Source organism: Thunnus albacares, chromosome 1, assembly GCF_914725855.1.
Source record: "Thunnus albacares chromosome 1, fThuAlb1.1, whole genome shotgun sequence".
Lineage (NCBI taxonomy): Eukaryota > Metazoa > Chordata > Actinopteri > Scombriformes > Scombridae > Thunnus > Thunnus albacares.
In genome coordinates this window covers 14,648,855-14,665,693 of record NC_058106.1, presented here as the reverse complement: position 1 = coordinate 14,665,693, position 16,839 = coordinate 14,648,855, and the positions used below count along the sequence as shown (strand labels likewise).

The 16,839-nt window shown below is 40.9% G+C and overlaps 1 protein-coding gene across 2 annotated transcripts in view; it reads right to left on the bottom strand.

Moving 5' to 3' along the window:
* Window positions 1–16,839, bottom strand: part of LOC122976051 (MAM domain-containing glycosylphosphatidylinositol anchor protein 1) — a 188,820-nt gene that overhangs the window by 108,774 nt on the left and 63,207 nt on the right. For both annotated transcript variants that reach the window (XM_044344358.1, XM_044344440.1), the window contains exon 4: window positions 6,490–6,664. In XM_044344358.1, the coding sequence (XP_044200293.1) occupies window positions 6,490–6,664 (175 nt within the window). The remainder of the gene's footprint in view (window positions 1–6,489; window positions 6,665–16,839) is intronic.

Sequence of the window (16,839 nt, the reverse complement as noted above, 5' to 3'; positions counted from 1 at the left end):
TTTAATCGGAACTACATAAATCTGAAGGAATTCTTTAGGATGTTAGGAAACCTAGACATTCAACTGAAACTATCTGCATGGCTAGATACTACTAAGGGCAAGTGAGAGGTGTTTTGGGGTATTATTTGTGATGTGGATGAAATGGTCTGTTTTTGCTGTCCGTTTTCACAACATTTTCACAGAGATATAACAACAAAAGAAAACTGCAACATCAATATCAGCATCCTCACTGTCACACCACTGCCATCAACATTCCCATCATCAACATAATCAGCATCAATATCATCATCATCATCATAATCATCATCTTCATCATCAGTATCCCCCCTAACAGTTCTCCACTTACCTGCTTGTGTCCTGAAGAGAATAGTGAATCCACAGAGAGGACATGACTGTAACTAAGCTGAGCTGAGGTTTTTTGTTTTGTTTTTTTTCCTCATACAGTATTTCTTCTGATCTATATTTGTATCACTGGTCGGGTTTCTGAACCAAGTCCATCCCATCAGTAGAGGCTACTTAAAGTTAAACCCCGCTTGCTCACTGTCCCACTGTCTCAGTGGTTAGGGTGCCAGGTCAGTGGTCAGCTGGTTGATACAGGTGACCCCGTGTGATGGAGGTCTAAAGGAAAAGGATGTTTTCAGTAATGGCTGATGGGTGGGTGAGGTGTTGCTGAGTTGAGCGCATTAGTGAAGTCAGTCTAAGATTGACAGTAAGGTTGTTGTATGCGCTTTCGGTGGAATTGAAAAGGGAAGATTGACAGGGTTGATGCTGAATCCAGCTCCACCTGTATATGCTCATTAAGTACACAGACTTTCTAATATGTCGATTGAAGGTTCTACAAGAAGATTCATCAAAGAAAGGAAGACAAGCTGGCAGGCATCAGCCATTCTGTACTAACTGATTTATTCAAAATAGCTCTGTGGTTAATAAGTAAATATATGCTGAATTAATAACTGATTCACAGGCTGGACTCAGAGTATAGAAATAAAAGGAGGAGAGTGTAAAGGATGTGAAAATGAGGGAGGAAAGGTCTCACTGTGCACGAGTTGTGGCACAAATAAACAGAAGGAAGAAATGTTCAGATGCGGGAAGAAAGGACAAAAAGAAAAAAAGGAAGGGAATGAGTGACTGAGAGAGAGACGGGGTGTCGACTACAGAAATATACGAATGACTTTTACTTCATGTGCACGCTATTCAAAACAGAATATTGAATATGTGCCTTTTCTCCAATCTTGAAACTCTCCACTCATTTTCTGCTCTCTTTTCAGTTTCCATCTGTCATTCACTCTCTCCCATCCTCATTCTCCCCTACTGTTCCTCTCGCTCTCTCACACTACCCTTTGAAGTGAGTGTATGTCCTCTGTTGTGTGAGTGCTTTTGGACATGCTTGAGTATATATGTACATGCATGCTTGAAAGTGTACGCGTTACAGTATGCATCAGTGTACATGTGCATGTAAGTCGTAAATGCAAATGATGTGTGCGTGCTTCATATAAATGAGTGAAGGTGGGCGCACTTGCATGCCTTCTTGTGATTGTATGAAGGTGAGGTAAAGCCGCGTGCAGGGTAGATAACCCAAAGTCAGACATTGCTGTGTTTGGTTGAGCCACACATGGGGGGAGAGAGACCAGAGTTTTATCACGCACTAGTGTGTGGTTCAGAGGGGAAGGCAGGAAGCAAAAGAGAGAAGGAAGGAGGGAAAATGTGGAGGGTGAGAGGACAACATGAAAGAAGGAGGAATGAGAGACGGAAGTAGGAGAAGGGGAAAATAAAGAGTAGAGAGTGAATAGAAAGTGCGATGTTTGGTCATTTCACTTAAAATAGCTGACGTGGAAAAGAAAGAGAATGTGTTATTGAGAGAAACAGAGAGGGAGAGCTTAAGCTCTTGTTTGTACCCTGTGCAGGTAACAGCATGTTCTGCCCTCCAGTCCAATAACTGGCCTGTTGGATGCATCCAAATTGAAAAGCATATGAGTGCATCTACCTTATTATGTGCATCTCTCTCTCCCTCTTTCTCTCTTTTCCCTTCCTAAATTCCATTTTTCTTCATTTTTCTCTCTGCCGTTCCCTATATATGTTTTATTCTTCTTCCTCCTCCCTCCATCCTTCCCTTTTTAGAGCCGGACAATCACTATTTCCTCAATAATACAATCTAATCAATCACTATTCTTTTATATTTCAGCTTTTTTCTTTACACGCTGTTCAGATTTTCCTGGAAAGGTTGAGTACGCTTTAGTTCACCACAGTATAACCTGCGCAGAAAATAGATTGGATCAGGGTCAACCTGTATTCATTTTCCCTCATTCTGTGTGGCTGTGTTCATGGAAATGAGTGGTAACATTTTAATTTTCTTTTCTTCTCACTTTTCCTGCTTGAGCTTCATATATTGTACTGTGTACCAAATAAAAATCAGAATTTCTCCTGTTTCCCCTGTACTATCTTTGTAGAAAAATATGGACGTATCATCTCTGATGTCTCCCATTGGTTTCTGACAGGGCTTTTTGGAGCCTGGAGCTTGTGTTTACTGCTAGCTGGCATCTTGTCAGTTGTTTTAATCTGGACAAGCCATATTTCAAAAGAGAACGAAACTTGGGTGGAGCTGAGGTTGACTGAGCTAGCAGCAATCATGATTAAGTACTGAGGCCTGACAGATACCTGTCAATCATGAAAACAAAATTATTTAAGACATTGATGGAACGATGTTTTTTAGCTACCAAGATACATATTGTAAGGGATTGGGGTCTTAATTAAATGAGAATTTAAGGAAAAACCTGAATAAATTGTATAATTGTAAATAGTTTTTTAGGCCAATACCAAAATAGATACTTAAATTCACTGAATAATTCAATATTTTTCATATGATCAAGACAAACATTTTTCATAGGAATTCCTTTAATTTGTTTTTATTTTTAAAAATCATGTGCTGGGTTTGCAGTTGAAAAATAAACTTCCCAATGCTAAATGACTTTAAACATATTGTTGGCATTTCTATACATTCTACACAATTTCTTCTTATCGGCAGACATATACTGTATAATACTTATATTGGCCGATATATCTGCCTGACCATTTTATCAGTCTAGCTCTAGCTTCCATATAGGGCACAAGGGGTCACTGAATGGTTTAAAGTTATAATTTCGAAGATTTCATTTAAATAAATGTCTGTTAAGTCACTATCTATCGCCTGGTGATTGAACCTGTGGTCCGCTGATGAGAGCCCTTGCATTTGCAGTATTATGATTATGACAAACCAGGTGTCGGTGGCGACTTTCCCGCCATGCATTCAAATTAGCGGAGCTGACGTAAAAGACTTGCTCTTCATAAGCTTGTGTGTGAGGCAGCTTTATCTTTTAAAAGCTTTTTCTTATTGCCTTTTTACTCACAAAGCTTTTATTGCACGCACAGTAACTGTCTCTCCTGTGTTGCACTGTGAGCTGAGCCCCGCCCCTCAGTGCTCCTCAGAGCAAAGGAGAGGAGATAAAGTAGCGCAGCCATAAATGACGGCAAAACACAGTAGAGACTCTCACACTAAGCTGAAATACAACGAGTGCACATAAATTAGGTAAATCACATAAATAATCAGTCTCTGCTGCATATTGCTGTCATTTATGGTCGCGCTACATGCTCTCTTCTCCGCTCCACTCGTGTTTCAGCGAGGGCTCCGTGTGTGTGTGCTGCACACACAGCAGAGCAGAGGACAGTGAACCAGGTGAAGTACTTGAGCTGACGACAACTACACTCATTACGTTATTGTAAGTGCAACCAATGCTTCGTGAGTAAAAAGCCAATAAGAGTAATTTATTGACGTTATCTGTGCAAAAGACACACCTGCAATTACCGCTTATCACCATATGGTGCCGCCAAAGAAGACCAAACAGAGATCTTGGAGATTATAACTTTAATATAGTGTATAAAATGTGAAAATGTGAATCATATACTATGGCCTTCACAGTCACCAGATATCAACCCAATTGAACACCTGATTTGGAGCAAGTGGAGATCTATAGTATCTAAGCCAAGCTGTAGCTGTTCTGGAGGCTCATAGAGGGCCAACAAGTTAGTAAGACACTTTATGTTGGTTTTTCTTTTAATTTGTCTTCCATACTCATAAAACCACATCTTCAGGGATGCTTACCATTACCTTATCACTCTGCTGCTTGTTCCTTCCCTACTTCTGCCTCACTGCTTTCGACTCCTCTTTCTCTACTCTCCCTTCCATCCTTCCCTCCACGTTCATGTATCCCTCCCTCTCTCTCTCTCTGTCTTTTTTCCCTGGTAGCCTGGACTAATTGTTACATCGTTCTAGCACTAAAGTCACCCTGTGTAGGAAGCGTGGCTGATCGCCGCCGGGTCTAACACAGCACGGGGGATGGGGAATTGAACAAGCATTGGCCGTCAGAGCTGGTTAGCCTCACAGAGCTCCTGTCACAACTACAATCACAATACAACCTGTTTACTACCCAGGCCCCCTGCAATTACCAGCTCCCCAGCAGGGGCCAAGCTAGCGCCTGGGGAGAACTAACACTATCAGCAGAAAGGGAGGAGGAAGAAGGAGGGAGGGAGAGCCCCATTAAGAGGCAGGGTGGTGGATAAGTGACAAATCCTAGAGGGACAAGCATGCTGAGATTATGTGTGTGTGTGTGTAGATGTGTGTATGGTTGGGAGAGAGATTTGATGCTAAAGGAGGGGTGGAAGGCCATGGTGTTGTACTATGCACAAAGCAGGGTAGAGGAAGGGAGGAATTTGGCAAATGTAAAGGCAAGTAATGGAGGTTTAGTGTTATAGGGCCCTTGGAAAATCTGCCTTTTTCTATTAGTCTATAAATCCACCCTTAAAATGATTGAATCAATCAAGGAAGAAACCATGTAGGCAATAAATGGATATAGTGAATGGACAAGGATTTTAGGGTGCTGGGAATGAAATAAAACTGTATAATACTATTGATGTTTTCAGGATGTAGTTGTATGTGAACCAGCCTGTTGCCATGACCTGGCCCCTGACTCATAGGGACAGTGGGGCAGTGAAACAAGCAGCAGCACGGGGCCCCTACGACACAACACTGCTTCTCAACTGTCACATGTTTAGCAATGTGGGTCCAATCTGAAGGTGTTGCACAGGTTGTCAGTAGAATGAATCTATTTTCTATATTTTCATGATATCACCCATGATGACATTTGAGTTTTTGGAATGAATGGTAAGACATACGTTGGGCAGCACAATAAATAATTTACAAAAACAACACTACCCTTGACTGCAGACATGAACAGATTCTGAAAGCATCTTTGATAAGAATTGGTAATGGAACATGAACCAAGGACACCAAAACTATTTCTTTTTTCAAGATATTCAGGCTATGTAATCAATTACTGTGGCAGCACAAATACAATGATGAAGCAGTTCTGGCGTTACAGAGCACAACAGATGTGCACTTCACTTTTTTGTCTTGTTAATCCTTCTCCAATGTCATTAGAAGTAGCTCTTAATTTGATTGCAGTGGATTCTGAAAATGTTGTTTATCTCTCCACCACAGTGCCATGTGCTGACATTGTTGCAGGTTAAAACTCTTCACTGTAGAGTGTCACTCTGGAAAATTACTGCTGCTGGATAATTATTGCCATCCAAGATAAAAGGGCCTTTGTAACATAATCTAGTATATTGTGCTTTTCTTATTACAAGCAATAATAACAGACCCACTATACAGCCCCGGACTGCAGGAACAGTTAAATGGATATGTAACAAAGTCTGGAAAGGAGAAGTAATATCTTAATTATCAGCTGATTAGTCATTTACATACCAATTGTAGCAGGCAGTGGCAAGTCAGAGGATGTAAAAGGGCTGAACAGCAAGAAACATAAAGTATGTCTCAATACAGATAAAGCAGCTGATAACCAGCCTGTCATAAGTGGGTTTTCTTTGATGTAAGTGTTTGGTACAGCATAGATTTCATTAGAGGGACATGGGTTAGTTGAGAAACAGTGGGTTAGGGAGCCCGTACCACCTGGACTAACTGTTATAAAACTCTCAATAGGTCCCACAGACTTCACTTTTTTTCCAGGAGTATCTGACAAAACAGCTTTTCATCTGTAATTAACCTCATTGGTGGAGTAGACAACTACATTATCCACACATTGAACCAACAGTCCTCTATACACATAATGCGTTGGAATTGAGATATTAGTTTTGAATGAGTTGCACCTTCTTATCTATACCCTTCCCAAACACAATACAATTATATTTGGTCTATCCTCTTTCCCTCTAATCCACCAACCATGTTTTTCATCCTCTCCACCATAAGTCATCAGATACTCCTGGAAGCCATTCCCACCTTAAATCTCATCATCCCCCCAATCTGTCTTTCATCTTTCCTTCTCCAATCTTTCCATCTCTCCCCATCTCAGTCTTCTCTAACAGTGGGAATAGCTGTAGTGATAGTCAGCCGTGGTCTAGAAGTGGAAGGAGTGTTTTTCCTCTTTCTCCCGGCCCACTTACACTGCACATCTACGCGGATGGACTTGATGGCAGCCACCCCCACCCCGTTGTCGGCCTTGCAGTAGTAGCGACCCCCCTGCACCCTCTGGATGCCCTCGATGCGCAGTGTCTCATTGTAGATGGATGTTTCCTGGAACTTGTCTGATGCGCTGCCTGCCGTCTTCGTCCACCGTACCTAAAGAGAGCGGGGGAGGGGAGGCAAAGATGCTGTCAGTGAAAGCAAGGTGTACTGAAGGACAGAATAGGTCAAAGAGTAATGGAAGAAAGTTGAGATAGAAACAGAGATAGATTATGATAGTATTTTAAAATACTGTATGGGCAAAAAATTTGAAAAATCATACTCCAACACCTAGCATCACTGAGTGGAGTGGTCATACGTGTGCTCTTTTGCACCTGTAACTACACCCAACAGTGATGTCACAGTGTACTGACACACCTTGGAGTACACTTGTAAATCACTGCGGCAAAGGTTACAACAAACTTCTCTAAACTTGATTGCCTAAAAAACTAAAGTTAAGTGTTGTTTGTGCCTCTATGCGTGTTCTAGCGAAATGTGGGTTGTTTGTAAAAAAAAAAAAAAAAAATCCAATTAATAGCATATGATGGACAGCCCAAACAGGATTTTATCAAAGTGTAGCTTTAAAACATAAGTCAAGGCACTGAATCACTGAGTCCTTGAGCTGTAGAAATGCACGTCTACATAAAGCAAATTAAATGACAAAAAAAATAAAGGGAGAGTGCATGAGTAAGACAGACAGGACGGGTCTTAATTTCACTGGAAAGGTCATTAAATTGTCTGAATATCTGATTAAAATTATAAATGCAGTTATATTTTTCCTCCTTGAGATAAAATCTGTCTCTGTGCTACAGAGTGGAAGTTAATGACACTGAGCGCTGTAGTCGTGGTGTCCATGATGCTAAAAACTCAGACCATTAAGAGTTTTGACAAACTCTATATGGCTTTTTCACGCTTCAATTATCTCATCAAGCCGTGGGAACGCTACTCGGCAGACAGCTACATGATATTTTCACTCGCTTAATCAAATGCACAAACATACACTCACATTTGAGAGATACATGAAAGCCTGAAAACTCATCAACTGGAACATTATTCTCACTCGTGTTGTGTGTGTGTGTGTGTGTCCGTGTGTGCAACTGTGTGTGTACATTCCATTAATCCCTATTAACCCTTCTGTCTGTTATCAACCTCAACGAGACTATCAACCATGTCCTGTTGAGGAGGTCGGAGAGGATAATGGGCAAAAGTCACCGATATGGTGTGTGTGCATGCAAACGTGTGTGTTCCTGCTTTCATGCACACTTGCCTGCTTGTGTTCCTGGATGTGTACACAGTATCGGTGTACATATTCACTCCTGCTTGTGTGTGTGTTGGTTAGAAAGCAGGTTATATGGATTAGCGGATTATCAGGGCCTGTGTAAACGCTCCCTGTCTGTTTATTCAGCTCTGTTTGTGGGAGGGATTTGGAGGAGGCAGACTGCCATTGATCAAACCAGCCAAGGTGAGCAATGAACCGAACCCTGTCTCTCCATGGTTTAGTGACTCCAGTTTGCATGCATGAGTGTGTGTGTGTGTGTGTGTTTGTGTGGACCTTTGCGAGAGTCAGAGCAAGGGAGGGAGTGAAAGTGAGCATGAAGTGTGCATCTGTGATCCTCTGCTTTTATCCTTTCTCTTCAAGGATTAAAAGATGGATAAAAATTTTACAAATTATGGACGTTTTGTTTGTTCTAGCTTTGGAACGGAAGCATTCTGGAGTTATTCATAGGATTAGAGTTCAGGAATATTAAGATTAGACTGAAGTTTAGATGAATTCAAATGACAAGATTATGTGATAGGTGGGTTTGGGGGAGAAAAAAAAATACTGTATTTCAGTGTGTTTGTGTATGTGCGTGTGTGTGTAATTTTTTTTGAAACAGGCAATAGAATGAAAACAGAATGCTGTATTGCACTCAAAAGATTACAGTCAGTGGAGATGGAAGCAGCATATGAGCTTACAATAATGCTGCTGAGAGTAATGTTAGATAAGAAGATCCTGTGGTAAAATGCATGAGAAAAGTATGTAAGAAGACAAGAATGGTGGAAGGAGAGAGGAAAAACAGTGCAAGTTGGTGAGGAATACAGTAAATAAGAAGCAGGTATGTGTGTGAGGAAAAAAAAGAGAGCATGTGTAAGTGAGATTTTTTTTTTTTTTTTCCCTGCAAGTGAGAGTGAGTAAGAAAGAGAATGAGAGGGAATGATATATACAGTATCGCTGGCAGCTGTGTGATGGGGAGAGAAAAAGTGCATCACACTGGGACTTGCTACACTGGGGAGGCAGATGAAGCAAAATAGAGAGAGGTGATATTGCGAATAAAGGGGATATTGTGTGCGATGCAGATGACAGCCAGGCGGCAGAGGAGCCTTTATCTGCCTGTGACACCAGCAGCTTAAAACCATCACCTGCGCTCTCTTTCTCTGACTTCCTTCGCTCTCCCTCCACACCTCCTCCTTCTGTCTTCCTTCAATACTCGTGTGACGCTGCTCCTTTTTTTTTTCCCCTATTCAGGTCCCAATGGATTGGTCTGGATATGTTTTTCTCTCCCTCATCTTCTCTTTGTCTGGGCATTTTTCTCTTACTTACTTACTTTATTACTTTACACAGTACAGCAAAGCCAAACACTCGCTTGTCATCAGATCTTGTGTCTAAATGCACTTCCATTTAAAAAAACATACACATTCCCCCAGACTTTCTCCCCACGCAGACACACACACGCGTGTGGGGAGATGAAGATGCATTTGTTGAGTCAGTGCCTTCTGTAATATTAGCTCTTACATTTGGTAAGAAGTGTAATGTGAAGAGAAGGTTTGGGATCCCCTGGGATCCAGCTCGACATGAAATGCAGCAGGTTTTGTTCAATCTTTCTGTATTCAGCTGGGGAGCTGTATGCTGTTTAGGACACAGATGTTTGAACGGGAGAACAGAAACAGTGCAGGGAAAAGAAGAACAGCCTTGTCAAAATATTGCGGAAGGAAGTTAGGGACCACTTTGTGGTTGTATTTTTATGGGAGGGTAAGTGGATGGTGCAATTAGGCCCTATTCAAACTGTGGTTATTGAGGAATGCACTAAAAATACCGACCAGAACCAAGCAGGCTTGTAAAATTTCCATTAGTGGTCACATGTTGTGTGATCATCACTCACAGTAATTCCCTTTTACACAACATTTGTTTCCAACCAATGCATTGCACTATCTGCACTAAGAGAACCATAAACAGTAATAACTTGTCCCTTGAATAATATCACACTGCCTCGTTCCCACAGGAGAGAAGTCAGTAAAGTATAGATGGTTGAGTCTTACAGTCATGTTTGGTAGAACAGTCTAGAGTGTAGTACCCCCTATCATCTGTTATTCCATTCATTTTAAAATATATTTTGAGATTTGATGTTATTCAGTTGTCTTTGAAGTTTCAATGTTCAAACCCAGAAAGTAAAGTCAATATTATTGGGTGAAACACAAGTCTTCCCATTTAAGGCTTAAAGCTGAAATACGTAACTTTTTGCACATTGTCATCCTCTCCTGCAGAGTTCCCACTACAGCAAAGAGGTTTTGGATGAACGTCTACTTCTCTCATGAAATATTGAGTCAATACATTTTTTCAAGGACTCATTATGGTCTCAATTGCTAAATGAGGGCCCTCTAATAAGTGTGCTGGTGGTCATTTTTGGAAATAATTGCTCCATCAATAAGATATAAAGACGAATAGTAGCTTTGATGTCTGCCGTGTGGGCATTCATTGACAGCTGTGATTGACAGTTGGCTCACTTGCTGCTCTCCCTGGCTCTGGGACTCGTACTCGACTCAGATTATTGTTGCAATATTTCAGTAAGTTTAATGTTACTTGATAACGATACCTGCCATGTTAGTTAGCTAATGTTAGCACAAGTCTGCACTGCTCAGTGTTCCTGGTAAGTTAGCGTTAGCTTCAGTCTGAGGTAATGGGGCATGTTTCCAGACTCTTATTTGGAAGGTCCTGGCTCCAAATGGAAAAGATAGCACCGACCGTAAGCAGCAACAACAAACCAATGGGTGACGTCAAGCCTTGCTACATCCATCTTTTTATACAGTCTATGCATGTAAATCAAGATTAATTTAACATTAGCTCACAGAACGTTTCTCCAGCCACAGTAGATGCACTGTATTCCATGATATAGACACACCTCGGTGCGTGTTTTTTAGGTGCACACACCTTGCAAAATCCACTGCAATCCAATACAACAACCCTGCAACAAACCTAATTTTATGAAGCTTATAAAGTTCAGTTATGGACAAAATATTAGATACATTTTTCAATGCTCAGTCTCAAAAATGATGAGAGTTGAATCACCACCTCTCTGACACATTGTCAACAAAAACTGAACATTATGAGCTTGATAAAGGCGGGATTTATTGCAGAGGTGTTATATTGATATGCTTTTGATAGTCACATTCTAATAAATACCTAATAAACTGACGTCAGATCAGACCCTACCTTTAAATCAGTAGATCAAGTCTTGACTTGCAGAGAAAGAGAGAAGGACAGTAGATACCATTTATGCATGTTGAATATGGATCATGGACATATGGACAAAGGGAGAAGAGAAGAGAAGAGAAGAGAAGAGAAGAGAAGAGAAGAGAAGAGAAGAGAAGAGAAGGAGAGAAAGGTGTGTGCTTCTTAAGGTGGTGAGGGACAAGAAGACTAATGTGTGTCAACTATACTGACAGGTCAGTGGCCTGCAGCTGTCTGTCTAAACATTGCTCTCCCTCCCTCTTGTATGTGTGTGTCTGTGCGTGTGTGTGCAGGTGTGTAGTTACCTCCATCTCCTACCCCTCTTCTCATCTTTCTCTTTCTCTTTCTCTCTGTCTCTGTTTCTTGTCATTCTATCTCTAGTTGGGACTGTTGTTTACATCTTGTTCTCTGTGTTAATGTGTTATAAATATTCTCTGCAGCTGTCACAAATAATAAAAATAATACAGACAAACTGCTTTGATCTGATCCTGAATTATTAGGATGCAGCCTGCAAACTGGACAGGTCGCCTGTCGATCCCATCAGATACTCACATTTACATTTCTGCCTGAGCAATTAAGAGGCAATAATTCAGCAGCTTTGCAAATAATTGCACCACAGGAGACAATTTATTTCTACAGAAAATGTCCAATCAGAAGTACCAGGGTCAGGAAGCAAACCCAGAACTGACCACCACTACTCTCTGACCCTATGCATGTTGTACATCTGATTTCATGTTATATTCTGGACACTGGCACTGTTCATATTCAATGTAATTCACCATCAAAATAAGCACAAAGCATAAGCACTGAATAAAATACTACTGTGAAAACTTAAAACCCTCCTTGTTTGACATCACGGCAAGCAATGCTTAGCTTGCAAAGCTGTTGCCTCTATATGCCACTGCTGCTTCCTGGGGTGTTACAAGTTTGAATCCTCAATATTCCCTTTCAGTAACTCACCAAGAGCTTGCCAGGCCTGCCTTTTACAATTTTTCCTTACTCTTTTCTTGATGTAGCGCCAGTGGAGTCGACGATACAGTGATTTATCCATCCAACTGGCTCACTTACCGTGAATAGGCTTAAGATGGTAATCCTGTTATCGGGGAATACTACTTGGCACAGATGCAGACCCAAACACACACACACACACACAGGCACAGACAACCACAAACACACACATAAGCACACTGGATGCATCGTCTACGAGAGAGTGTGGGAAGAAATAATAAAAATGACAGTGACAAAAAGAGAAGCAGGTTGGTAATAGTAGCTTAAAATGATGAACAGACAATGAGCAGTAATTGTCCCCATTTAGCTTTACAAACAACGGCTAAATTGAATGACTTAAAGTGACAAGGTGTGGATGAAATACAGTACAAAGCTAAAACTAACTTCTGCGTCTATTGTAATTATCTGTCATCAGGAAAAGAGATGAAGGGATGGAATTAAGCAGGCAAGGGTAAAAAAGTAAATCGAAAGAGTGAGAGAGTACAGTAAATACAATTTCAAGCATCACCGAGTGCTACTCTACTGATTTATAGCATCAGGTGTAGGGATGTTGAGACAGAAAAGAGGGGAGAAAGAAATAGATGTAAAAGGAGAGAGGAAAAGGCAGGGATGAAACAAGGACATAAAAAAGGGTCAATATGTAAAAATTTGGGAGTGTATAGAGAAATATGAGATGTTTATTCATAACGTGAGTTAAATGGCACTTACATTGCGGAATCTCCATTTATTAACGATTGCCGCAGTAACTGACAGGACTACGTTAACACATACTATGCAGGATTTGGCAGTAGCTAGAACAAAGCCGTGAATCAGATAAATAAAACAATATTTTCTGATTGTTTAATGTTCACTGCACGTCCTAAAGCACAAGCAAACACACCCACACCTCCGCACAACCCTGCAGGAAGGTGCCGCATTGCCGGATTTTGTGTGAATGCAGCCGTAGTGCACGCTTATCCTGTCCGCTTTGGCCTCTCTGCTCTGCATGTGTGTGTGTGGAGCTCAGCCCGGCCTTTGGTCAAACACACAGATAGCAGAGGAGCAGCACACAGCACACAGCAAAGGAGAGAGACAGAGAGGCAGGGGGAAACACTGAAGCAGCGATGTAACCTGGTCGCTACTATGAGTCCCAACCTCACACCCTGCATGCTGTTATTGGCTGGGGGCTACACACCAACTGCCCAAAGGTTGATGCCCAGAAACGTCCCAAACACAGCACAATAATAGGAAAATAAGAAAATACAGGCAGAGGGCAGAGTCTCTGCAGATATGTACACCACCACACACTTGTGGGTCATAAGTGATGACTGAGAGGGATTATTTTTGTATGAGTCCATATATTGTTTTTTTTAGGAAAATCCTGCATAGTATGCCTTTAAGCAAACAGTGTAACTGGATTTTTGTCATTATGAACATTGATTTCACATCAATAAACACACAGCACAGCAATTAATGTATCTGTATCTTATGTATTTGAATAAAACTGTGCAACAGTTGCCATCAGTCTGTTTTTTTTTAATATATCAGTTTGAAACACCTTCCACCCTTTGGTGCAGAGATCACACAGCAAAAGGTTCAATAAAACTGACTCATTGATATTGAACACGCCATCCCTCTCTCTAACCTTGTCATACAATATGAATGCCTTCTGCTCTTTCTGCTGCTGTAATGTGAGACCAAGGCTGTGATGAAATTACAGGAAGCAGAGGAATCATCAGCATTTGCGATAATGTCAAGAACCTTGGAAAAAAAATATACAGCATATATAAAATGTGCATTTATGAAGTCATTGAGACTGGTGGTGGTGTTGCACACTTTGCTTGTAAACATAAATTATACACTAAAGCTCAATAAATTGTTGATAAATTTTGAGAAAATCAGCTCTTTCGCCTTTTCTTGTGTGAAAAAAGTATACAGTTCACATTTTGCAGACACTTGCTTAAACTGTGCTCGTCCATCAGATGGCTTGAGTTGGAGTGGAACAAACAGAGATAGACAGAAGCAGCAGACATAAGCAACTCACTCCGAACGGCAGCAGTGTCAGCCGCTACCTTACACGCTCCGCCCATGTTGGATGTGTTAGTTGTAACGAGCAATGCCTAATTAGCACAAGCATGGCATGGGATGGAGAAATCTGAGCTCTTGTTTTCTTATTGTGAGTGTGAGTGTGTGTGTGCATGTAAAGCAGATGATGTCATTGCTGAGTGGCATCATGATGCCAGATTGCTGAGAAATGAGATACATATCTAGCTAGCTAGCTAGCTAACTGCTATTCACTATAGAGTCTGCTTTTTCCCCACATTTTCATTTAATTTCGTGAGCACAGACATATAGACATTTAGACCTCATCTTTATTATTTTTAGCCTTAGACAGGGGCTTGGCTGTGAAGTGCGTTACCACAGCAGCAGACACACCAGAGACACTCAAACATACAGACAAGGTATAGAGGAGTCCGGTACTGTACAGAGCTGTACCCCCAGACTCATCACCTGCAATATTACATTGCACTGTTTTTTGTTTTTGCTCCAAGATCTAATTTCATTTTGTCTTTCTTCTCTCATCTCTCTCTCTCTATCTCTCTCTCACTGTCTCAAGTAGTCAAGAGGTGAGTCTCAATTCCCTTAAATTACATCCACGTTTCCCTAACTTGCATCCTTTCCTTGGGTCTTAGTCTCTCCCACCAAGGATGCATGGAGAGACACTAGGAAACCATACCAGGAGAGAAGAAATTAGGAGACATGTTTTTAGAGAAATGAGACGTCCTTTCCTCCAAAGCGTCATGTGAAGCAACATTCTTTTTCTGATGATGGTGGCAGCTGATCACAGCTGGATCATCTGTCAGTCAGTTTTAACAGCTGTAGAGACTTTTGATGGAGTTTGTGTCTGCACACATGTGCTCTGTGCTAATACTAATAAAGGTGAACAGTTATCACTGCCAGAGCAGAGTAGCCTGTTACCTGTTTGACAAACACCTGAACACATGAATAAAAACCTGTATCTGTTTTTATACTGTGTACTGTGTCCTGCTCAGAGGCACATGAACCATTTCTACTAGCAGAATGTGTTTGTATTATTTATTCATTATTTGCATCTGTATTTATTGATATTCTGATCATGAATTAATAATTTAATAACCCATAATATGGTCAGAACACAACACAACTAAATTATCTATTAGGCTAAATGTTTCAGGGAAAATTGAAATCATGTGACTCATATCAAACCAGCTCAGGAATTTTCAGCCTCACGTTAGACTGAAAGGAAATTATAATGAATTATGTAAAATATTATTGTGTTTAAACTGTGTTTCTTGCTGACAGACAGACTCTCCTTCTCTCAACTTATTCATAATGAAAGTTAATGGGGGAAATAACAGATCATGAAAAGAAAAATCTTTTTAATAAATGAAGAAAACTGTTTATGGTTCTTTTGTTGATCAGATCGACAATTAACACAGATTTTTAACTAGATGGTGAATCAGAAAATAAATAAAATATAACTTGGGAGTGATACACTTTAGTTTAATCTGTAATCTGTCTCCACTCGTGTTGTGATATATCAGAGCAGTGATCAACTGCAGCGTCCAATCAATAACTGATATCCAATAAAGGGGCATGTCGGCTGGGAAAAGTCTTCCATGAAGGCTGCTCTCATGTATCCTCGCTCTTTGCTTCTCAGAGATCCTTCCTCGCTCCTCAAAGCAGAAATAAGAGCTTTGAGACGGCCTTCATGATGGCGGACCAGAACAACTTCCAGTTCAAGCGAGGAGCAAGGAATGATCGAATAAGGGACTTGAGATGCACCTAGTGACACAGTTGCAAAGACCAGCCACACACACTCCCACAGACACATCTTAAGTAGTTTGGTCTCGTTGTGCCCCTAGTTTCTGTTTGAACTGAAGTGTGAAGTAAAGTGATACGCAGATGCGACACATAAGCCTTCATCAAGTGTTGGATAAGTGATTGCAGTAGAAAATGGTTGATTGGCCTACTGAATTCATCCAAACACTTCTTCATGAAGCCTGAGGTGCAACAAAGCAGCGATTTGCTCTACTATAAGCCACATTATAGAAAGTGTCACCAGTTTTATATCAGTCTGTGTCACAATTTGCTTTGTTTGCATATACTAAATGATCTGTATGCAGCTTAATAACAGAATGGCCCCCGAAATGTTAAATGAACACCAAACAAATCTTTTTGTGTGTTGAACACCGAGTGCAAAAGATGCAGAATTGCCCAAAGATATGAAGCAGATGTTTCCTCTAAATGAATTGTTTCTATTGGAAACAAAAAATCCTGGAGGGTCCCCCATAGTTTTATTTCCATCAGTTCTTGAGTTTGGTAAACACTCTTGTTGTCAGACATGCAACAGTGAACACAATGAATGTGCCAGCTCATCCTCATGTCTTTCTCTTTTATTAGTGAGTCAGTATGTCCTTTACACAGTGCAGTACTCATCACCGGTATTCAGCCTTTTTCTCTTTCTGGAATATGCCTTACTATAAATGTTACAGATTTCTATGTAATCAGATGCTTCTCAGTTTACCCCATCGCCACACACTGTATTCCTGTCCCATCTCCTTTATCATGTATGTCTTCCCTCTATTTTTATCCTCCCCATTGTTTCTCTCTCTCATTTTTGCTGCCATGTTTGATTTCTCATTGTTGAAAAATAGTTTAAGACAGACTCTCAGTGCCTTTGCTCCCCACCTATCCTGTGAACACCTTCTCTTTAACTTCTACCCATCTTGATATTCCTTCTCTACCTTTTTCTCTCCATCTCTCCGTCCAGTTAGGG